Source organism: Triticum aestivum, chromosome 5A, assembly GCF_018294505.1.
Source record: "Triticum aestivum cultivar Chinese Spring chromosome 5A, IWGSC CS RefSeq v2.1, whole genome shotgun sequence".
Lineage (NCBI taxonomy): Eukaryota > Viridiplantae > Streptophyta > Magnoliopsida > Poales > Poaceae > Triticum > Triticum aestivum.
In genome coordinates, this window is record NC_057806.1 from 4,856,659 (window position 1) to 4,879,929 (window position 23,271).

General features: G+C 43.4%; 1 protein-coding gene and 1 long non-coding RNA gene across 8 annotated transcripts; both read left to right on the forward strand.

The window, feature by feature from the left end:
- Positions 1-247: 247 nt before the first annotated feature.
- LOC123106278 (zinc finger MYM-type protein 1-like) lies at positions 248-3,968 on the forward strand. Of its 5 annotated transcripts, none has more exons than XM_044528487.1 (5): positions 248-409; positions 559-750; positions 899-3,055; positions 3,473-3,636; positions 3,713-3,968. In XM_044528487.1, exon 3 carries the CDS (start codon positions 1,177-1,179, stop codon positions 2,305-2,307), a length of 1,131 nt encoding a protein of 376 aa, XP_044384422.1. In that variant the 5' UTR covers positions 248-409; positions 559-750; positions 899-1,176; the 3' UTR covers positions 2,308-3,055; positions 3,473-3,636; positions 3,713-3,968. The 5 variants fall into 5 exon arrangements, with proteins under 5 accessions (XP_044384422.1, XP_044384423.1, XP_044384419.1 ...); XM_044528488.1 differs by having other exon boundaries at positions 899-1,035; positions 1,294-3,636; XM_044528484.1 differs by having other exon boundaries at positions 899-3,636.
- Positions 3,969-15,805: 11,837 nt separating this feature from the next.
- On the forward strand, positions 15,806-18,778 carry LOC123106279 (uncharacterized). 3 transcript variants are annotated; one of them, XR_006451271.1, is made up of 7 exons: positions 15,806-16,106; positions 16,463-16,536; positions 16,738-16,825; positions 17,109-17,371; positions 17,537-17,764; positions 17,856-17,912; positions 18,452-18,778. It is a non-coding gene; the product is annotated as an uncharacterized lncRNA (long non-coding RNA). The 3 variants fall into 3 exon arrangements; XR_006451270.1 differs by lacking the exons at positions 15,806-16,106; positions 16,463-16,536; positions 16,738-16,825 and having other exon boundaries at positions 17,004-17,371; positions 17,449-17,764; XR_006451269.1 differs by lacking the exons at positions 15,806-16,106; positions 16,463-16,536; positions 16,738-16,825 and having other exon boundaries at positions 17,015-17,371.
- Positions 18,779-23,271: the final 4,493 nt, after the last annotated feature.

A 23,271-nucleotide genomic window follows, 5' to 3' on the forward strand; every position in this document is an offset into this window, starting at 1 on the left:
GTGTTCTTGCCTCGTCGGCCTCGGGGTCTGTTGGGTGGTTAGTAGCCTCGATGATGTACTTCTCTTTGATGGCATCAGCATTGTCCCTTGGAGAAGAAGAAAAACTGAAGATAAACGGTACAATTACAATAGGAAGGTATTGCAGATTTTCTTAACAAACCAAAGTGTCAGACTCGGCTGGCAACTTCCATTAGAGATGTCTAGTCCATTCTGAGAAAGCTTTCCATGTTAATTAACGTGTCAGGGGCGGAGGCACGTTATCTCATCCGGTGTCACTGGCACCGGGTAAAATACGTGTTTCCCTTATACATACTCCAGATTTTTGGGCTGGACACCGGTTACTTTTCGACCTGGACACCGGCCAGCCCAGCAATACACAAGCCAGGCAGAGGCAGTGCAGCCCATCTACGTAAGTGCCCACACATGATCGATCGATTAATCCATCCGACGATCCGTGGTCCCTATACGTGCCCGTGTGGCCGTGTTGAATAGAAAAGCTATCGATCCGATTAATCGATCCCTAATACGGCTGGTCCTTACCTGTACGTGCGCCCGTAGGGTTACTCGTCCGCTCGGCTTCTGCGCCTCAACCCTCGCAGCGTCGCCCGTGCTCGCCCCTTCCACTTCTCTGTCGCGCGGCCAGCCGCCGGTCCGCCCAGTGACCCCAGTCGCCGTTTTTCAAGCATCGCAAGCCGGCCGCCTCTACCCTCGCCCACTCAGGGATAGTTGGAAACAGGTTGGAAATTTGAGGTACGTCTGAACTGTCAACTCTCAAGTCCCAACTCAGCGCTTGGTATTTGGTAATTGCTCTCAACTCTGAAATCTGAAAACATCTTCTTACAATCTGTCAAATTAATGCTCTCAACTCTCTGAAATCTGAAATCTCAACTGTGTGTAGGTATTTGGTAATTGCCGATCTCTCTGAAATCTGAAATCTCTGAAATTTAAAGCTATTTCAATTGGGAACAATTCGCTGCGATTCATAGCTAACCAAGGGAGGATTATTTCTGCGAAAGCAGCGAGGTACAATGTCAAGTAAGTTTAACTCCCTAATCGTATTTGTATCATCCAATCAATACATTTTGTTTATTGTTTCTATTCTTGCATGCGCAAACACAAATAATGTAACTCTGTACATTTTTGCTAACACAATAATAATAAATCACAGGAGAATTTATGAAAAGGTTTCTTAAAAAAAAGAAGACATCAACACAAGATGATATAGCTAGCCCATCACATGAACCGGATGATCCTCCAGCTCAGCCACATGAACCGGATGACGCTCCATTACAGGAACAAAATGATGCCTTGACACATGAAGGTCCAGCCCCTCATATGTGGAATTTGTCTCAAGCTCTAGAAGAAATCAATTGGGAAGAGGGAATTCAGTCTGATCCTGGCAAAAGGAGAAGCATAGATGAGTATCCTCCTAATCTAAGGGATGTGGTAAGAAGAAAATATTTGGCTAAGCCTCTTTGTCAACCTCGTAGTTATAATTTTAAAACTACAACTATTGGTGGTCGAGAGAGAAAGTTTAATCCTGATTGGTTTGATGAGTTTGGGAGCTGGCTTGAGTATAGTGAGTACAAAGAAAAAGCGTATTGCTTCTGTTGTTTCTTATTCAGGCGCCGTGATAAGAAAGAAGCTGGATATGCAGCATTTGTTGCAAAGGGTTGGTCAGGCTGGAACAAAAAACATAGACTAAATGATCATGTCAGAGATGTCAACAGTGTTCACAACCAAGCAAAAAGAGATTGTGATGCTTTATTGCAACAAGACCAGCACATTTATGTTGCTTTCAATAATCAAAGCAATGCTGCGAAGAAGGCGCATTATACTAGACTAAATGCCTCAATTGATGTTACTAGAGTTCTATTGCAGCAAGGGTTACCTTTTCGCGGCCATGACGAGTCAGAGGAGTCCTTTAATAAAGGAAATTTTAAGGAATTTTATGCTTATACAGCACAGCAAAATCCAGAACTACGCAAGGTTGCAGGCCCTAATGCTCCAGGTAATAATAAGTTGACTTCTTCAATGATCCAGAAGGACATAGCTGAATGTTTTGCAAAGCAAATATTGCATTCTATTCTAGAAGAAATTGGAGATGGTGTATTTTCTTTGCTAGTTGATGAATCAAGGGATGTGGCTGGTAAAGAACAGATGGCTGTGGTCTTGAGATATGCTGGTAAATGCGGAAGTGCGAAAGAGAGTTTAGTTGGCCTTGTTCATGTGAAGGAGACAACTTCAAAGTACCTCAAGTCTGCTATTGATGATTTATTTGCAGAACTTAGCTTAAGTCTCAAGTAGGTTAGGGGCCAAGGATACGATGGCGCGAGCAACATGCGAGGTGAGTTTAATGGTTTGCAATCTTTAATCATGAGGGAGAACAACACAGCATATTACGTTCATTGTTTTGCACACCAATTGCAATTAGTTGTTGTGGCCGTTGTAAGGAAGCACAAATGGATTGGAAACTTTTTTGATATGATCTCTGTATTGCTGAATGTGGTTTCTGGATCTTCAAAGAGAAAAGACATGATTCGAGACAAATATAAAGAACAAGTGCGTGGAGCCTTAGGTTGTGGTGTACTTCAAAGTGGGACGGGATTAAATCAAGAGCTAGCCCTTCAAAGACCCGGAGACACTCGATGGAGTTCACACCAGAGGACTCTGAAGAGTTTGATTGATTTGTTCCCTACAGTTATTAAAGTGCTAGAATATGTGGAAGAACAGGACAGGGATGACACAAACAGAAGGCAAGCATGTGGTCTCCTTGTTTATTTCCAATCATTTGATTTTGTGTTCTACCTGCAGCTTATGTCCACTATATTGGCTATCACAAACACATTATCAATGGCTCTACAAAGGAAGAATCAAGACATCGTAAATGCTGTACATTGTGTGCAGTCAACCAAAGACACATTGAATAATTGAAGGAGGAATGGATGGGAATCAGTCTTGGGTGAAGCTTATGCTTTTTGTGACAAACATGAGATTTCCAAGTTGGAGATGGAAGAGCAATATGTCAATCCAAAGAAGCCACGTCAAAAAACAGGTATCACTAATAAGCATCATTACGAAGTGGATTGTTTCAATGATGTTATTGATTGGCTGCTTCAAGAACTTGACAACCGATTTAATGAGAAAAATTCTAAGCTACTAATATGCTTAGCTGCTTTGAGCCCAAAAGAATCATTCAAAAATTTCAATTTAGAGCATTTGATGGATCTAGCTAGACTTTATCCGAAAGATTTTGATGATGGAGAATTGAGGGACCTTACACATCACCTCCGTCTTTACATTGCCGATGTTCGAGTAGATGAATGCTTCTCTGGCATAAATAATATTTGTGAGCTCTCTCAAAAAATGGTGGAGACCAAGAAACATATTGTGTATCCTTTGGTTTATCGGCTTGTGAATCTAGCACTTGTATTGCCTGTTGCCACTGCTACAGTTGAGAGATGTTTTTCAGGCATGAAAATTGTGAAGACATTTTTGCGCAATCGTCTTGGTGATGATGCATTGAATCACAACCTTATTTGCTATGTACAGAAGGAAGAAATGAGAAAAGTTACCAATGATGCAGTCATTGATCGCTTTGAGGTCATGAATGAACGTAGAGGGCTATTTTAAAAAGTAATGATCTTGATTTTATGAATCATTGCAGAAGTCTAGTTAATATGTACTAAGTGTATTTTATTTTATTTTGTAGGCATCCAGGATCTATTGGCCTATGTCGTGATCTGACCACATTTTGTTTTCATTGTTTCGAGTTCTTATGCTTAATTCTTTAAATTTACGTAATCAACTAGTATTTCAAGTGGATGTGAAACAATTTATTTTGGTAAGAGATCTCGTTGCATTATAATTTGTGTTGTTGGGTGTGCTCTTTTATATATATTATTGCTTGTTGTCCATCCTTGTATATATGATGTGTACGTGGACACCGGTACATTTTTGTTCTGGATCCGCCCCTGAATGTGTGGACTGCTGATACATACTACGTACTAAATATGCAAGTTCAGAAGATGGTGCATTCTGAATACTGAAGATAAATGTGGCACAGACAGAATAGTCAGGTTTTGCGAAAAATAGCCAGGTTTTGCAGATTTGCTTAATAAACCAAGGTTTCGGACATGACTGTCAACTTCCGTTTGGGATAATTGTATATAATATATATTGAGTCCATTCTGAGGAAGCTTTGCATGCTACTGACAGTGTTCTGAATAGCTGAGACATTATCTAATCTCTGAATAGTTGTATTCGAATGTTTGGCAAATGCGGTAACAAGCACCGAAACGACAGATTCTGCGAGCGAGGTATACCTTGAGAGGCTCAGCGCTGCCCTCCACCACCGGCACGTTGGGACGGCCTGCCTTCTCACACTACCAAGCCAATCAAACAGCGGTTTAGCTTTTGAGCAGAGCTGTCAGTTAAAATTCAGCAAAATATAAATTGCAATGTGGGTTGCTATGCTGCCTGCTAGTACTTGCCAAATTCTGAAAATCAAACGGACTTTTTATTAACAAAATGTTTTCAGATACAGAAAAAATAATAGCCGTGTTGACAAAAAAGGAGTATTGAATCTGCCTCATAACAATCTCAGTACTTGAGCTTTCACAATGCTAGATTCATCGACCAACCAACCAACCAACCAACTAACTAACTGATAAAAGTAGCTTCCTATATTTATTCTTGTTGATGTATGACAACATGCATTTGATACTCTGAATCCTGGAAGAACAGACGTGCCTGAATGCAGACATATAAGATCAGATGGTTTCATGAAGGTTCTTACCATCAGCTCAAAAGCACCACCATCATCATCAGCCGTAGCAGCGGCCGCAGCAGCAGCAGCAGCAGCGATGTGCCTACTGATGCTACTGACATCATCAAGCAAAGAGAGCCTTCGATGCGCCGGACATCTTCTGCCCCATCTTGGCACTGGCAGAATGGCGGAATCACCCGCCGGCGTCCCTCCCTTTCCCTGGAAATTATTCAGGGAACAAAGGCAGAGTAATTGTTATGCATGTATACTAGTAGTTACTAGTAGAGGACCAAAAAGAAACACACATATAGTCTAGTAACGTAGAAAACAGATGCTTTCAGTACATATTTGTACTGTCGCTGCAGTGCCAATAAGATCAACACAGGGGGATGAAGGAGGGAGCAAGAGACCGTACGAATCATGTCCTCAGGCAGGATGAGCTACACTCCGGCGGGGCCGGTATCAACTAGGCGACCACGACCAGCAGCGGCGACCACAGTGTAGTTAAGGTCGACGACTAGATGCAGGCGTTGGGGACAACCTACTCCGGGCGCGGCTGCTCCCCCTCCTCGGCGGCACGGGCAGACTAGACCTCTTCTTTGTGAGGCCGACGTCAGCGAGGGGATGTGGTTGCGCGGGCCCGTGGAGATATCTCCCCCGCGCGTGGAGCTCGTCCGGCGACGCCGCTGAAGATGCCGCTGCCACGACCATCCGCCTCTCCGCTCAAGATGCGGCCACTGCTGAAGATGGACGCCGATTTGGTCGAGGACTCAGCTGTGAGGAGAGGGGCAGGGAGGATAAGACGCAGGAGAAGCGGCTGAGTCGGCAGTGCAGCAACCCGGGAGAGGAGGAGGCGAGCGGAGAAGGGGATCGACAGAACATGGAACAAGCGTGCGGGCCCAGGTTTTCTTTTCCTTTTCTCCCAGCGCTGCACGCTAAATTGGACGGATCTATCCTTTTAGAAATTGATTAGCCCCACCATAATCTTTTAATGATCCCACAAGTATTTGTAATTTCATGTAATTCTAGTATCGTAACTCCTCGTAACTCCTATTTGTCCACCGTTTGATTGCAGTGGATGAACGGCCCCTAAATTCGCCAATCACTGTAACAGTTGTATTAATTGTTTCATTGCTATTACAGAAACAACATCTCTTGTTCCCTTTCCAATTTCTTTTTGATAAATTATCTTTTAAAAAAATACCCCGCCTTGCAGGTACCAAAACAAATTTTAATATTTAGAGGGATTTTTAGTTTTCATATCAATCCATGGGTGAGAGCAGTGTTTGTGCTCATCAAGAACTGGTATATTGAGCAGACAATTATCAATGCAAAGTAACAATGCATGAACAGCTTTTCCTTTTTGTTTTTGCGTGTGCACTCAAACAAGATTGCAATGCAGACATTCCAGCAGTTGGCGACACAATAACTGCAGTAGGCAGACATTCACGATATCACAAGTGGGCTCGATAACAACACAATACAAGATCAGTTGGGTTTGATCAGACGCACATTATTTAGCCAGGCTATCCGACAGACAAGCCATCGACTGAAACAAACAAAAATTCCAAACGATTGATGAAAAGGAAAAATGTATCAATGAATAGTACACAAACCTCAAGTTATAATCATTCCTTGAATATTTAGGTGGACATATAATAGAGTTTAGGACAGTACACACAGTTGTACATTGACGCTGTTACATTTTATCCCCAACACACGGTAAGTAAACACAAACGATAAGTGACACTGTTGTACACACATACAATTTAGCTATGCTTCCATGGCCACAATACACGAGTGTTATAGTTTTTGGACTTTACTTAAATACGAGGATGATGGCGGCGCATGGCCTGGTGTGTGAGCACCCCGATGAGGACGAGCACGTGAAAGATCTGGTGCAATGGTCTACTCTGAAAAATCCCTGAGCGCCACCGGTCCAGCGCACGCGATGTAGAACCTGGTGCCGACGGCGTATAGCACTATGGGTGGCCCCAGTGGACGACCTTGGCCTGGTGTTGGCCTCGATGCATGGAGACAACCGACAGCCTCGGTGCCGCCATGTATGGGAGGAAAGGGATGGCCTTGACGCATCCACGCAAGGGAGGAAGGTAACGGCCGGCGGCTTGGCGAGGGACGGCTCATGAACGCATACAGCCAGGAGTTCTACATCCTATGCGTGGATTTGGTTTCCTCCAAATTCTCATGAAAAAAGCTAATTAATTTAGTGGCTGGCCATTGATATGGTATTCGGAAGGAAAACATGTGTATATATAGATAGATGGGTGGAGTTGCACAGCACCGTAAGGGCCTTCTCTCATGCTTTGTATGTGCCTGAGAAATTGGAAGGAAAATCAAAAGCATGATAGCTCACAACAATTCAACTTGGTTCCTTACTTGCATGATAGCTCACAACCTCGCGTTCGCGTTCCAAGCGTGAGCACTATTTTTTTGTTCACGCAAATCCGAAGAAGTTATCACAGACGAGCCACATGCAGGGAAACTTGCATGTGTGGTTCTGGCCGGGCTTTCCTTCGGTATCTAATAACCTTGTTTCTGCTCGCCGCTGGCGCACCTCTCCTAACTATTGCCCATTTATTTTGAAATAATTTTTTTAGGAGGGACAATTTTACATATTTCTGCCAAGTCCTTCTGCATGGTGATTTTATGTGAGCAGTTTTTATTTCTCAATGGCATATGGTGCTATCTCATGGGAATATCAACGTGGTGCACAGCTTGGGTGACACAGTCTGCATGAAGCAACACATGCATTCTTTGTTTCTTACTAGCGAGAGAAGAGCGCGGCGCACGCCACGCAGGTAGGTGTTCGCAGGTGCCCGTGCGAGTGCCCGTTATGACCTTATGTGGGAATGTGTTCCCACACAGAAATATACGTGTTTCTTTAGAAAGGCATTGGAATACTTAATTAGTTCTGCAGGTAAATGATTAGAGATATTAGTTCTGCATAGAAATTTTTGGTCTGCACACATCACAATCGACAACCTGCTGGAAGAGCGCAAAATATGGCAATCCAAAGGTTTAAAGGCGATGTACTTCAGTTATTTTATCAAAAAGTGGCCTCAACCTCCAATATGCACTGTCATATCTGCAAAGAACGCATACACTTGGTCATGTTTTCTTTTTGAGTCAAATACGGCAATTCATTGATTAAAAACATCGGTACATAGAGTCTCCCGGATGCAATCTGGATGTTTCCAAGCCACTGCACTGATTCGTATGTGGTCGTTACTCACTTCGACGGAGGCCAGAGAGCGTTTGGTTACTGTATCTATCCGATGGGAGACGGTAATACGGGCTATCTTCAAACGGTTTGGATGGCGGTCATGTAATAGGATAGGCATTTAGCGTTCCTATCTTTTTTTATGCCGATCGGTTGTGGCTTTCCTGTATTTTGTTAGCTGTTAGTGAGCTTTTTTTCTGTCTTGTTTTGAGACCTGAAGATTTTTGTTGAACATCTAAATTATTAATAATATCACCGCATGCATCGTTCTAATGCAGAGGCCGGGGATTAACCCCCTTTTTGAAAAAAATATTGCGGTAGACAGAGCTAACAGAGTGCTCCGAACAGCGGGCCAGAGTATGTGCCGAGACATTTGACGAACGATTAAAATGAATAAAACAACACTCAAGAAACCAGTCGTAATTTTTTTAATGTCATTGACCAGGATGCTGACTTTGGAGCGGTCTTGAACAGCCGACTGGATTCGTTGAACAACAGAGAGACAATCAGAAGTCACAATTACCTTTGTGAAGCCCTCTTCCTGAGCAAGGGTCACAGCACGACGAGCCGCCAAAGCTTGAGCAATTTCAGGCGTAACAATCCCAGGAAGTCACTCGTTGCAAGCAAACAAGCAGTTGCCGTTGTGGTCTCCGACCGTTACGCCAACCCCCATCTGATCGTGAAGCTTGGAACAATGCAGCATCAACATTAATGACGACAGTTCCTGCTGGCGGTGGAGTCCATCTTAAACCTGAAGAAGAGGAATCACACCTAGAAGCATTTCCAGTCCTGAAACAATACTGCACCACCATCTCCACATAGGCACAAATATTCTCAGCCGCGCGCCTTGGGTGCAGGGAGCCATTGTTATTCCTCGCATCATTTCTCGCCTCCCAAATGTGCCACAAAGTGATTGCCAGGACACTATTTTGAAGGTTCGGTCCCCGTTTCAGAAAATCAAAAACCCATTGTTTAATATTCACCATACTCTTCCTGCACAACTCGAGAGGAAAGTGAAGCTTCACTCTGTCCCAGACAGCTGCAGCAAAATGGCAAAGGAGAAAGACATGTTCAGCTTGATCATCTCTGCCACAAAAAATGCGTCCATCCAGACTGGGGATGTGGCGATTGCGGAGTTGAAAGCCCGTAGGAAGACAGTGCCACACGCCACAAATTGATTTTCATCTTCCCAGGGGCATTGATCTTCCAAAGAGCCTTCCAGCCCTGCAAATCAACATCCAACGCTGAAGGTAGCCCTCTGCCTTTACAACTTTGTGTGGCCAAGAAGCTTGCCGAACGCACCAAATTGTGGGCAGACCGAACAGTGTAGAGGCCATGTTTGTCGTGGGGCCAGGAAGGAAAATCTTCACCACCATGGTGGCTAATCGGAACCAACTCCTCATCCCACTCTGCCGCATCATCAAGCATCAGGGAGTTCACCGTGTCCCCGAGTGGCAAAGGCACCAAAGTTTTGAGAACAGCTGCTGGGTAACCAGGGATCCAATTGTCCAGAAGCACTTTAATGGAGCAGCCATCACCCACACCCCACAGGACCCCTTTCTTCACAAGTTCCCTTCCAAACAAAATGCCACGCCAAGTATAGGATGGCGAGCGGGGTTTCGAGGCATCCCAGAAATTGCAGTCCGGGAAATACCTTCCTTTGAGGACCTTAGCACACAGGGAGTTGGGTTCCGTAATGAGACGCCAACACTGTTTGCCCAGCATTGCTTGGTTGAAGCTCACAAAGTCGCTAAAGCCCATGCCACCGAGAGACTTAGAGGGTGTTTGTTTTCAGGGATTTATTGGCTTAGGGACTTAAAAAAGTCCCTATAAGTCCCAACTAAACCAAACAGGAGGGACTTATAGGGACTTAAATTGGGCATTTGGGACTTATAGGGACTTAAATTGGGCATTTGGGACTTATGAAATAAGACTCTCAAGAAGGGACTTATAAGGACTTATAGTTGTAATATGGTCTTATAGGGACTTATAAGTCCCAGAAACCAAACAGGTAGTTACTTTTTAGGGACTTGTGACTTATAAGTTAGGACTAAAAAAGTCATAGGACTTATGAACCAAACAGGGCCTTAGGTGTAGTAAGCCAATCCCACGAGCGCCAATACACTTGGTCATGTTGGGGCAATGAGCATTGTCCATTCTTCAGGTTTGAGCACCTCTAGCCTGTCAATGATACCTGTAAGAATTAAAACTTACGTGATTTAGTAATAGTGCGATCGTGTACTCATATCTGCGAGAAATGCTTATCGCCAAGTGTTGAATAACTAGATTGAGCTCAAAATATAACTTGTATTCATCCTCTCAAGGGTAGCATATATAAGAGAGTACATATGTGAGAGGGAGAGAAGATACAACGCACGCACACACTAACAAACTACTAGACGATCCTATTTCTGAGAATGGATAGGAGCGGATGACTCGTGCATGGCCCATGCAAGGGCGGTACTGCATGGATAACGTGCATGGCCAGCTCATCTAGCGCAAGACCAGCTCGGCTGGTGAATCTCAGTCTTACAGCCCCCCGCAGTCTCAACGTGGGCTTGCCGAACATTGAGACTGGACCGGAACTGAGTGAAAGTAGCAGTAGGTAGGCCCTTCGTGAAGATGTCCGCGTATTGAGAGGTTGTAGGGACGTGAAGCACACGAATTTCCCTGAGAGATACTTTGTCCCGCACGAAATGAATGTTGATCTTAATGCATCTCGTGCGTCGATGCTGCACTGGATTAGCGGACATGTACACAGCAGAGACATTATCACAACACACCACCGTGGACTTGGCGATAGGCTGATGGAGCTCCTGCAACAACTGGCGTAACCAAGCGGTCTTCGCAACGACGTGGGCAACGGCCGGTACTCTGCCTCAGCGCACGACCTGGAAACAGTAAGCTGCCGTTTCGACGACCAAGATATCAAATTATCCCCAAGAAAAACACAAAAACCAGAGGTGGAGCGTCGTGTATCGGGGCAGCCGGCCCAGTCTGCGTCGGAATATGCTAAGAGAGTGGATGGTGGGGAAGGGGTGATGTGAAGGCCGAAGTCTAGGGTGCCCTTGAGATAACTAATGATGCATTCTACGAGGTTATAATGGGAGGAGCGAGGAGCATGCATGAAAAGGAAGGCCTGCTGAACAGCGTAGGACAGATCAGGACGAGTGATAGTCATGTACTGGAGTGCGCCGGTTAAGCTACGGTAAATGGTAGGGTTCTCTGGGAGATCACCGTCTGAGATGGATAGTTTGGCACCAGAGTCAATGGAGGTGCGAACGGGATGACAATCAGTCATGCCGGCACGCTCAATGATATCTAAAGAATAGTGCCGCTATGAGAGGTGTAGCCCAGTGGAGGAGCGAGTAACAACAATGTGAAGGAAATGAGAGAGAGGACCGAGGTCAGTCATAGAGAACTCCCCACGGAGAAGAGAGATGATGTAGTCGAGAAAAGTGGTCGAGGATGCCGTGAGAATAATATCATCGACATAAAGAAGAACATAGGCCGTGTGGTTCGTGGATCTGTAAATAAAAAGTGATGTGTTGCATTTGGAGGCGACGAATCTTATGGACGTGGCGAACGCGGCGAAGCGAGTGAACCGCGCACGTGAAGCCTGCTTAAGGCCGTAAAGAGATTTCGGAAGGAGACAGACGTGGGAGGGTGCAACGGGGTCTTCAAACCCAAGGGGCTGCTGGCAGTAGACAGTCTCAGTAAGATGTCCGTGTAGAAAAGCGTTCTTGACATCTAACAGGTGGATGGGCCATGAGTGAGAGGTAACGAGAGAGAGAACAACTCGAATAGTGCTGGGTTTGACCACGGAGAAAAGGTCTCGTCGTAATCGATCCCCTCGGTCTGAGAAAACACACAGACTATCCAATGCGCCTTATAATGAGCGAGTGTACCGTCAAAGTTGTATTTGTGCCGGAAAACCCATCTCCCGCTGATGACGGGAGCACCGGAGGGCCGAGGAACAAGCGTCCAAGTCTCGTTTTGAAGGAGGGCTTGGTACTCGTCGCCAAGCTTTTAAATCTAGGTCGATACGACCGATATATAGGCCGATATATCACTTTTGGGGCCCTATCGATATGAACATAACATATCATTTGGTAAATATCATTTTCCAACATATCATCTGATATGGACCAAAATATTGACCAATATGGCCGATATGTAGCTCAATATGTCCACCGATATAGAATGATACGTAGATGAAAACAATTCTTTATTTGAAAGCAGTGAAATACGATTATGCATGTACAACTTCATGATATATTATCAAAGTCATGCACAATGTTTCATACAAATGCATATATATCGTGTTGTTTTTAATCATAAAGTATGGATTTTGTGAATCTTTCCGTAATAGTTTCTTAATCAATAAGTTAATAAACTAGGAATCCAAAAGTGTTATGTTAAAGCATTGACATCATACATTTGCTTTTACTAAAAATAAATGTTTTGAATAAGAATAATGAAGAAAAACTAGATATGTTTCTCCGATATATCTACATATCCTGTGATATATCACCCGATATCTGACATCCGATATGTCGAAACCAAACCGATACGAACCCGATATCTGATATTTCGAAGCTTGCCCGTCGCTCATGGCAGCGGCCCAGTGTGGATCGGCAAGGGTGACGTGGTAGGTGCGGGGAAGTGGAGAGGCGCCCCGTAGTTCATCAAGGAAGTTAAGCCGCCGGGAGGGTAAGTGAAAACCAGACTTGGCACAAGTACGCATGCCGTGAGGGTTAGCAGGTGGTGCAACGGCGACGGCACGCGGGGGAAGAAGTCGAGGGGTAGGAGGACTGCTGGAGGAAGTGGACGAAGGGATACAATCGGTGGAGGAAGATGTCAGAGAGTCGGTCGAAGATGGTGTCGTGGCAGGATGGACATCGGAACAGGATGGACATCGGACGAAACGGCTGCCGGGGCAGCATTGTCGTCGGGCGAAATAGCTGGCATGATAGTGGGTTCGCCGGGCGTAACAGCTGTCGTGGCAGTGTTGGCTGCAGTGGTTGGGGTGTTAGCGACCAGCGGGGTGATCGCAGGAACTGCGGGGTTCGGGATAGGGTAGGACCATCATGATGGGCTGGATGGTGAAATTACATCACCGGGGAGGCCAACGGGGTGCTGGAAAAGGGGAAGATGAACTCATCAAACACAACATGCTGTGATGTGTAGACTTTGTTTGTGGAGCAGTCAAGACAACGGTACCCCTTGTGGTCAGAAGGGTAGCCGATGAAGACACAAGCCACGAAGCGTGCGGCAAGTTTGTGTGGCGCGGCGGCCTCCGTGTTGGGATAGCATAAGCATCTGAAGACACGAAGATGAGAATAAGAGGGCAGTGTGCGGTGGAGGACCTCATGCGGCGTGGTGAGGGATAAATTTTTGGTGGGGCGCAGGTTAAGGAGCAAGGTGGCGGTGGTGAGAGCATCAGCCCAGTAGCGAGGAGGCATCGATGCTTGAAGTAAGAGCGTGCGGACAATGTCATTAGTCGAACGAATAGCACCCTCAGCTTTACCGTTCTGAGGGGAGGTGTATGGGCAAGAGAATCGCACCACCGTACCAAAGGAGAGAAGGAAGTCGCGGTTTTCGGCACTGTCAAACTCACGTCTGTTAGCACATTGGAGAGTACGGATGGTACGACCAAAGTGTGTGCAGACGAAGGCATGAAAGTGACGAAATATGGCAGGAACGTCAGATTTTTGTTTGAGTGGGAAAGTCCAGCGGTAGCATGAGAAATCATCAATAATCAGAAGGTAATATTTTTAGCTCCAACAGCCGCGCTAAAATGCAGCGCACGCACTGCTCCAGCGGCGCGCAAAAAATGCAGCGCGTGTGACTCGCCGGGGCATTGCATATATTGCATTTTGGACACAAAATGGATTTCAAACATTCAAAATGCAATGAAGATGACATATAAATTTCACACGAACAAGTTGATGAATGCCCACAAGTTTAAAATTATGCTCACAAGTTCATCCAACCAAGTTCAAAATGCAAACCAAGTTCATGACACAAACGAAAGACACATCAAGCCTCGTCCTCGTCTTCGTCCTCATCTTCGGAAGACGATTCTTCCTCCTCCGAAAATGATTCTTCCTCCTCCTCCTCATCGCGCACCACATCACATGAAGCTCCGACGATGTTGGCAAGATCTTTAATGGCATCTTCATGAGAATGTGTGTGAGGAGGCACACCGGAAGACATTCCGTCCATGGTGGCCGGAGGTGCACCCATGCCTCCCATGAGAGAAACAAAACTCATGCCTCCCATAGCGGCCATAGTGTCGGGGGTGCTCCAAAGCCACCCATGCCTAGGGTTTCCGGCGGCGCGGGGGAGGGGTCGTGGTTGTAGGATGGGGTGAGCAGCGTGCCGGCGTGTGCGTCCATCGGGTCAAGTTCGCCGGCACCGGCGCGCGCGGGGCGAAGGTGGCGGGGAGGAGAGAGTGCGGCGCTAGCGCTCGTGTGTGTCGCACGCGGAAGCGGACGCCCCAAATACACAGCACGAGTTGGCGATTCGGACCGCACATCCAACTACATGTACCGCGCGTGGTTATTGCACATCCGCTGGAGCTTGTCTACAGCTTGCGCGCGCTAAAATGGCAAAATTTATAATATGACGTTTGTTTAGCGCGGCTGTTAGAGATGCTCCAAAAATGGATAGAAGTGGCTGACTCGTGCATGGCCTATGCAAGGGCGGTGCTGCATGGATAACGCGCATGGCCAGCTCATCTGGCGCAAGACCAGCTCGGCTGGTGAATCTCAGTCTAACGTATTATTCCAATCCTATGTCCATCTTCGTTAAAAAGAGAAAATATGCCCCTCTCAGTTTGATTGACGGTGTAGATCAGGGTTATTTTTTCACGCAATGACCGTTCCCCCAACGCTTCGTGTGCTTACCTGCGACAACAATTTTTAACAAAATGACAGCAATATATTGAACATGGAAATGGGGGGTAATATGATTCATTTTCACATACACTATATAAAAGGAGCGTGATATTTAATATATGTGTGCCATATAAGGAAAACTACCACACCTCTACTTTCTTCACTCTGATGCATGCATGCATTAGTATGATTTTTTCTCCTTTCACGTGCATTCCTTCTTCTAATTATAACAAGCACTGGCGGACAAAAAAGCTGATATCATCCTAGATTCTATTTATTCCAAAAATTTAAAATATTTTATAGCTCAAACTGTTGGTCCAATGCAAATACCATTTTTGTATAAAAGATTGGTCGCAACGAGATCTTCAAAACTAGACCCCATATTGGTATGTTCCAACGGCCTTTTTTAAAACCAAAAAGTTACCATGCCTAGGCAACATAAGTTACCACGCCTATTATATGCAAGTTACCGTGCTATTTTCACATAAGTTACTAGAGGCATAAAAATGGTCCTCCGACCCTGTGGTTCGTATATTACCATGATGTATCACTACCAGAAACTGAAATATTTCTGTGAGTCTCTTATTTTCCTGTCGGGCTCGCATTAGCGCACAGGAAAATGGGCTTCTACTGTCGGGCCGCAACTGCACGCCAGGAATAGATTAATTTTCCTGTGCGCTTGTCCATGGGACTCACAGGAATAATAATATACCTGTCGGTCGCTTCTCGGCCCACAGGAATAACCCATTTGACGCCACCGATTCATCTAGTTCGCGCCAAAAGTAGCCTATGTCCCGCCGCTTTGCCAATTCGAGCCCGCCGTTTTCTCAAAAAAAAACATATGGGCTCTATCCCCAAATCGCTCCAGACCTAGCTCACTCTCGAACATTCTCCCCCAAATCTCAGCTCCCAACCTAGCTCTCTCTCCAGCGGTCGGCGGCCGGCTGTGCCCCGAATCCCTCGCCATCGGCTGCGCCCTCAAATCCCTCGCCTATTCCATCCTCTCGTTCGCCCCCTCCGCCTGATTCGCTGGTCAGTAGACTGACCACCCGCTGCCCGAAGTGTCGCTGGTAATCTCCCAGCGCTTCCGGAGGAGGGCCACCGTCAACGACCCCTTGGCCGCCGTCAACGACCCCGTGGCCGTCGTCCACTCGACCACCGCATCCTTCCCTGAGCGGCGCCCTTTCCAATCCAGGTACCACCCTTTCCTGTACAGACGCCCATATGGCATTTGAGCTTTATTTGTTGCAAGTGGCGGAGGAGCCCATATGGCTGAATCGCCCCGTTGCTGATAGTAGCATGCCTAATCCATCTAGGAATAAGCTACTAGCTATTTGGATGGATTTTATAGAGTTGGATTGTGTCAGTTACCCATCCACGGCATATTATTAGGCCCTATCAGATCCGTGCTGGAAAGAGACATACAAATCTGTACGCCTACCCTAATTTGGCACTTGTTTTTCTTCCAGTAGACTATCAAATACTTTGTCTTGCTGATTAGATTGCCAAAACCAAAGTCTAAAAGTGAAATCTTTTCTTTACATCTCCCAGGTTACAGGACTTCTGAAGTTATTTCACTTGTTGATGAGAAAGAAAACAGAGTTAAACTACTGCTGATTATCAAGGTAGTGGTCAGTACTACATGCTTGTTGTTGTTTAATATTCGGTCAATTTCTCTAATATATCTATGCATGTCTTGTTTTATGGTCCGATAATGCTTACCAAAGTTTTTCATTATTTTGCTATTGGGTTTTTTTAGCTCCTTCTTTTTCATTTCCTACTATCCTTATGCTAATTATCTCAAATGGTTATATTGTGTGTAATAGGATTAGATCTTGGATTTGCTAGTGGACTTTGAGAGTTTCTTGGCCAGCTTGGTGACTCCACATTTTTCCCTATTTCAGCAAGCCTTTGGTAAGCATTAAACTTACAGCATTACATTTTTATCTTATGTGTACATCTGTTTGCTTCCAATTACTATATATGTGTTGTTGTTGCTAAATAGCTCATCTTAAGTATGATGTGTTGAGCTTAAATAATTAAATAGCTGATATATTCCATTTTCAACACAGAATTTGTTAAATGGCAGATCTTACATGGATGTATAGTGGTTGGCAGTTTGAAAATCTGTATTGCACATGCATATTTGACATGAAAATGTGTGAACTTATAAAACTTGTTTGAGGTCCATGTGAAGGATGATGAAGACTCGGACAAGGTGGAGGATGACGTTGATCGTGTGTTTGACAACTATGCAATGAAAAAAGTGAGAGACATGATGTATCAAGTTCGTGCGGATGCTGTGAAGTTCTACTATGAGAAGAAAGGAGAGCGGCTTGATGGCACGTTGGCATGTTCAAAAGAGCTTGAATATGGCCAATACTTGGAAGGTGGAATACCATGGGTTAAGGAACATGCATGGCCTCATCTTTGTGCTTATTGGTGCTAAAAAAACGCCATGTATGTTCTCGCTCCTTCTAATCACCAACTACTGGTTCTGTCTGCATGTATCCAAGTTAAAATAACTATTGTTCTAGGATGATTACCGTGATTTGGCTAGAGCCGCACATCCTGATAATTGGGAGGAGCGAGAGTTACATGGGAAAATGTTATATGAATCATCAGGTGGCATTCCCCATGGGCGACTAGCAATAGCGAATGGGGCAATTAAGAAGGCCGATGTTATCTCAACATCTAGAGAGAAGAAACTGAGGCTGTCAACTTCAGCATCACTTCGACGAACTATTCAAGAAAAGGAAGAACTGAAGCGACGAGCTATAAGAAAACGAAGAACTGAAGCGACATAATGAGTACCTGCAAAATAAAGTGGATATGCATGAACGACTCTTCTTGGTACTTGCAAATATGTGTACATATTTCAGATTAATTGTTCAAATTGCCAGCTGCTCTAATGTTGCATACTTGTTCATATGTCCTTTTTAAGGAGATGGGTAAAGAACTACCAGAGGAGCTACACCAAGGAGCAAGGTCCCAACCACATGTAAGTAAATTATTTCCTGAAACTTTTTGTCAAACTGATGGTCAGCCAACCTTTGCAAATAAAGAGTATTATGTTATTTGAGTAGCCATTAGCCATATCATGAATATCTTAGATCTTATTGATTGGTAAGGTACTATATACAGATTTGGCTTGATAGCTGGCACCACTTCCTCTCATTTCCCACCCAAAACATGTCAAGATATGCTTGTATGAGTGCACCTTGATTCGTCCATGCACATGTAATCCCAACTTAGCGAATTTACTATACTTAATTTCTTGGCCAAATCTGTTCAAAACACCATTTGTGGTAGATGTTTACTTTTATTTTGATCACTCTCTCTTAGTTCAAATGACTACTAACCTTCTTCACCAAATCTGTCCAAACTCAGTGTGTTGATGGTTTACTCACAGAAGGCCATGTGGTGTTATAATAATTCATATTTTCTACCTGATGGTTTACTGCAACATTTAATTCAGAGGCCTTTTCTAGTTTGCTTCATAACCTCTCCTGGTTTGTCTAAATAAATAATCTGATGTAGGGGCATCTCAGGAACCCAAGCACTTGATGACAACACCGGTGATGGTGATTCGGGTGAAGCTGTTGGCGGTGACGACTCCAACAATCAGGAAAGCGAGACTTAGAATGCTAGTGATGGTAACCTGGGAAGTGCCTTTGTTGACAGAGTATGGTAACAGGGCTTTAGAAGTGATGGTAGTGTTGGTAACACAATAGCATTTTGGTAGTTGCAACAAACACTAAAGCCAGGTTATCTGTTCTGAACTATGATCTATTGTTGTGAAGTATGATGTATTTTGTCTGTAATGCACTGAAGCTTATCCTTGCAACTTGCAAGTTGAACAATTTATCTTTTGTTGTCAAGAACTGTTATGTACTTAGATGTGTGAAACTATACCTTATCCTTCTAATTTATGGTTGTGGTTGACACGTGCATTTGGTTATGGTATGGTTTGTGGTGATAGGTGCAACATACAAATTTGAATGGAACATTAAGCTGTACATTCAATTGCTGGAGGTATTGGACTAACAGGAGTACAGAATCATTGTGGGTGTCATATACAATTTCCTGTCGGGCATGAGATGACAGCGAAATGCACTGAATATTCCTGTCGGTGACTAACTGACATCGAAATGCTGCAAATTTTCCTGTCGGGCCCGACGACAGGGATATAGCGTATACCCCTGGCCATCCTATACCTGACGAAAACTTGTTTCCCTGTCGGTCACCGTCAGGAATATCCGTAAGGGAAATGTTTCATGTCGGTTGGCCGACAGGCAAAAGCAAGTATCCCTGTCGAGCTATCCCTGTCGTTTTTCCCTGACGGCCGCCCGATAGGAAATACTTTCCCTGTCGGGTTTCCCACTTTTCCTGTCGGTCTTCCGCCCACAGAAATATTTCTGTTTCGGGTAGTGTATTCATATAAGTTATCGGGTCTGCGGTGGTACCTTGTTGTACACACGACAGTACACAGATGATCTCTGAACGAAGTTGAAGATTGTGACGCCCCCGACTCAATCGTGCACTAATCATGCGTGCAAATATGCACGATCAAGATCAGAGACTCACGGAAAGATATCACAGCACAACTCTAGACATAAATTCAAACAAAAAACTTTATACTACAAGCCAGGGCCATGAAGACTCGAATACATAGTTCAACGAAAGCAACAATATCTGAGTACAGACATAAATAAATAAGTTTATCTTAAGAAGGCTAGCGAAACAATGATAACTAGATCGCAGCAATCGGGTAAGGGGGGAAAAGGTAGCAAAGCAACTGTGAGTACTATCCAAAGTACTCGGAAGACTTACATCATATCTATGCTAAGTATGCATCAGTACCAAAGGGAAGAGGCTGTATCTGTGGACTATACTGCAGAAATGCCAGAATATAAGGGAAGGCATTGCCTATCGAAGAATAGTATCTTGCAGCTATAGAGGAGAGTAACATAACATACAGTAACAGGTATATATTAGCCACGCCCAGAAATCCTTCCTCGACTCACTGCGAGAAAGCGATGCCGGAGCCATCATATGAGTTTAGTGTAACAAGTATCCCGTTCTAGTTGTAGTAGATCGGAATACAACTCCGAGCACCCGTTACCATGGACACGGCTATTCAAATAGATTACTTCCTTGCAGGGGTGCACCAACTTACCCAACATACTCGATTAACTCCGGCTAGACACACTTTTCCTGGTCATGCCCGTCCTCGGCTAATCGACACACCATAGTCCTACCTAGGCTCAGCAGAGAGGTCAGCACGCCTGTCTACATCCTAAATGTGAAGGGTGGTTCGACCGCTCATCCTAAGCACTCCTGCACATTGCGTGGGCGGTCCAGCTTCACCTGATCTGCAGGATATCTACTAGTCTTTGTGCCACATCTCTGAACTGTGACGTCTGTAGAGCTTTCAGAAGAATTGTACGGCGCCGAATGCCCATACTTATTCCCGCGTGGTGGTTAGTGCGAAATGGCTAGAGGCCTACTCAGATCACATATCCAAACCCGTTAGTGTATACGGAGCTCGCGGGAACGATAGATGATCCTCTCACCCCATTTCACGGACTTACGACAGGGGCCAGGCCCATCCCTCTCTAGGGCGGTCTCTGCCTGCCCGGTCGTGCCACGTCATTACATTGCGGGTACCCTCATGGTCAACCCAACTTCAATAACTCTCGCGGGTACCCCTTGGGCCGACCCAACTTCAACAAAGGACCGAGGTGAAGGTCAAGGTAACCGTGTGTCCATAACATCAAGGGGGAATCTGAGGAATCACCCTCGATGGATTCCTACTCGATGTAACCGTCAAGGTGACCTTGAAGGAATCACCCTCGAAGGGTTCAGACTTGAGGTGTCGCACAACAACTCATCATCAGGAGTGGTGAATAAGAAAAAACAATCAGTGTGCATTTTGCAAATGTTCAAAATGTATTAAAAAGGAACCAGAAAAGAAAAAAAATAGGAAAGGAAAAATGGAAAAAAAAGAAATGAATAAAGGAAAATTTAAAAGAAACTAAATTTAAAAGGAAATCAACCTTCTTAAAGGACACGGCTAATGTTTTCTTAACGCATGGTGAACATTTTTTAAAATTCATGCAAACATTCTTTTACAAAATATGACATAAAGTTTTCAAAATACATTCTGAATATTTTGTAAAAACTTTACGAACATTATTTTCTATACACAATGAAAAATGGCACTGAGAGAACAAATAAAAATTAAAGAAAAATAAATAAAAGGGGACAAAACATAGAAAAAAAATCTATCCCAGTCCATTAGTGTTAAGCACAGATGGAAAAAATAACAGAAAACTGATTGAGTGGGGTGGGAAATCATATTTGGCACCAATGCGTGAATTGGTACGCCCAGTTCCTATTCCGCACCTTGAGCGCGGGATATTAGTACAGATCGCTAATCGGCGAACACCCTTCACTGTATAGTAGGCGGCTGGCTTCTTATGTCAAGAGAATGGATGGACTATTATATAGGTAAATGGGCCGGCTGGCTTCTTATGTAGGTTCTGTTTTCCAACAGTTTTTATGGAAGCTTTTTCCAATGATTTTTACTGCATTTGTTTCTGGGACGTTTTCTTCGTGTTTTCACCTGCCGGTTTTCTCTCTCTTTTTTTCGTTATTCGCCTTCTTTTTCTTCTTTACTTTTCCTGTTTCACCTTCTTTTTCTTTTTTTTTATAAAATTTGTGAACTTTTCAGAGATCCGTGAACTTCTTTCAAATATTTTTTTTCCTTTTCCAAATATCTCTGAACTTTGTTTTAAATAAGTGAACTTTTCTCAATTTTGTCATTTTATCCAAATTTCGTGAACTTTTCTCAAATTACAAACTTTTTCCCAAATCCGTGTGAACTTTTTTTAACCCATGAATTGTTTTTCATTTTCTGTGAACTTTTTTGCAAATTACAAACTTTTCCAAGTGTTATTTTTATTAAATATGTGGAATTTTTTCAAAATTGACGAGGTTTTTAAATCCAGGATTTTTTTCAAAAATTATGAAACTTTTTAAAATTTATGATTCTCTTTTAGTACCATGAACTTTTTTCAAATCCGTGAACAATTCTTCGTAATCACGAAAAATGTTCGAAAATTATTAACTTTTTTATGGCTCTGTCCATCTTGGGTTTTTTCTCACCGATTTTGGTCCCTTCAAGAAGGTTCTCCACTTCTCCGGCCCCATTTTCGGTGTGCTTTCAATTCAGTTTATTTTTGCGTTTTGTTTTTATGTTTATTTTTATTTGTCCTTTCCCTTTTTTTCCTTTGACGTTTTTTTCATTTCCATTTTTTGGCATGAACTTTTTTTTAGAAAAAAGTGCACATATTTTTAAATTCTTTAAGTTTCTCTAAGTTTGCGATTTTTTCCCCTATTCAAGAATTCATCCGATTAACCAATTAACTTGCTGATTAATCCCTACTCATAGGGTCACCGAGTAGCCGATAAACTGATAAATCGTCCGATTAATTGATTAAATGACCGATTAACTTGCCGATTAGCCTATTAATCCCCTACTCGCCAGCCAACCGAGCAGTTACCAGTTAACTATTTCCTCAACAATGATTTTTTCTAAATCTGCAAACATTTTTAAAACCCATGTATTTATTTTAATTCATGAACTCTTCTCAAATTTGTTTAAAAATTTAAATTCATTATTTTTTCAAATTATTAGACATGTTTTTACATCCATGAACTTTTTACAATTTGTGAAGTTTTTAAAAAATTGGGACATTTTTCTATCATGAGAATACTGGTAGGATCTTGTGTGTACATATCATGCAAAAAAATTGAGTGACTGGTAGAGTATGCATATGAAACCAACTGAATTCTAGAAGAGCACATCGCGCAAAAGAAAAATACTACAAGCAATGGTATTTTGTACAAAATACAAAGCATGCACCTCTTTGTCAACTTATTGTTGAACACAAGTTGACAAAACCAATTTTCAATGGTCTAATTTATCCTCTAAAATATTCTATAGACATGTGTACCTCTAAACAATAGAAATCACTATTAAGATATTTGTTAGATAATATGCTTTAGCAAACTACACCACAATATGTAATCATGTTAAAATATACATAAACATATGCACATATACTCAAGTATATATGGATATACCATATATTTATGCAATTCTGATTTTTAATGAAAATATAACTTAATTTATAACTTGTAGTCTAAATTTAACTGAATAACATTTCCATTGATATACATTAGAAAGGTGTAACAAAACAAACTGTACTTATTTTCTAGTAGTATTATTATGTGGTTCATAACTATTCATTTTAAGTAATAGAAAATTATAGCACTTAACATATTATTATGAT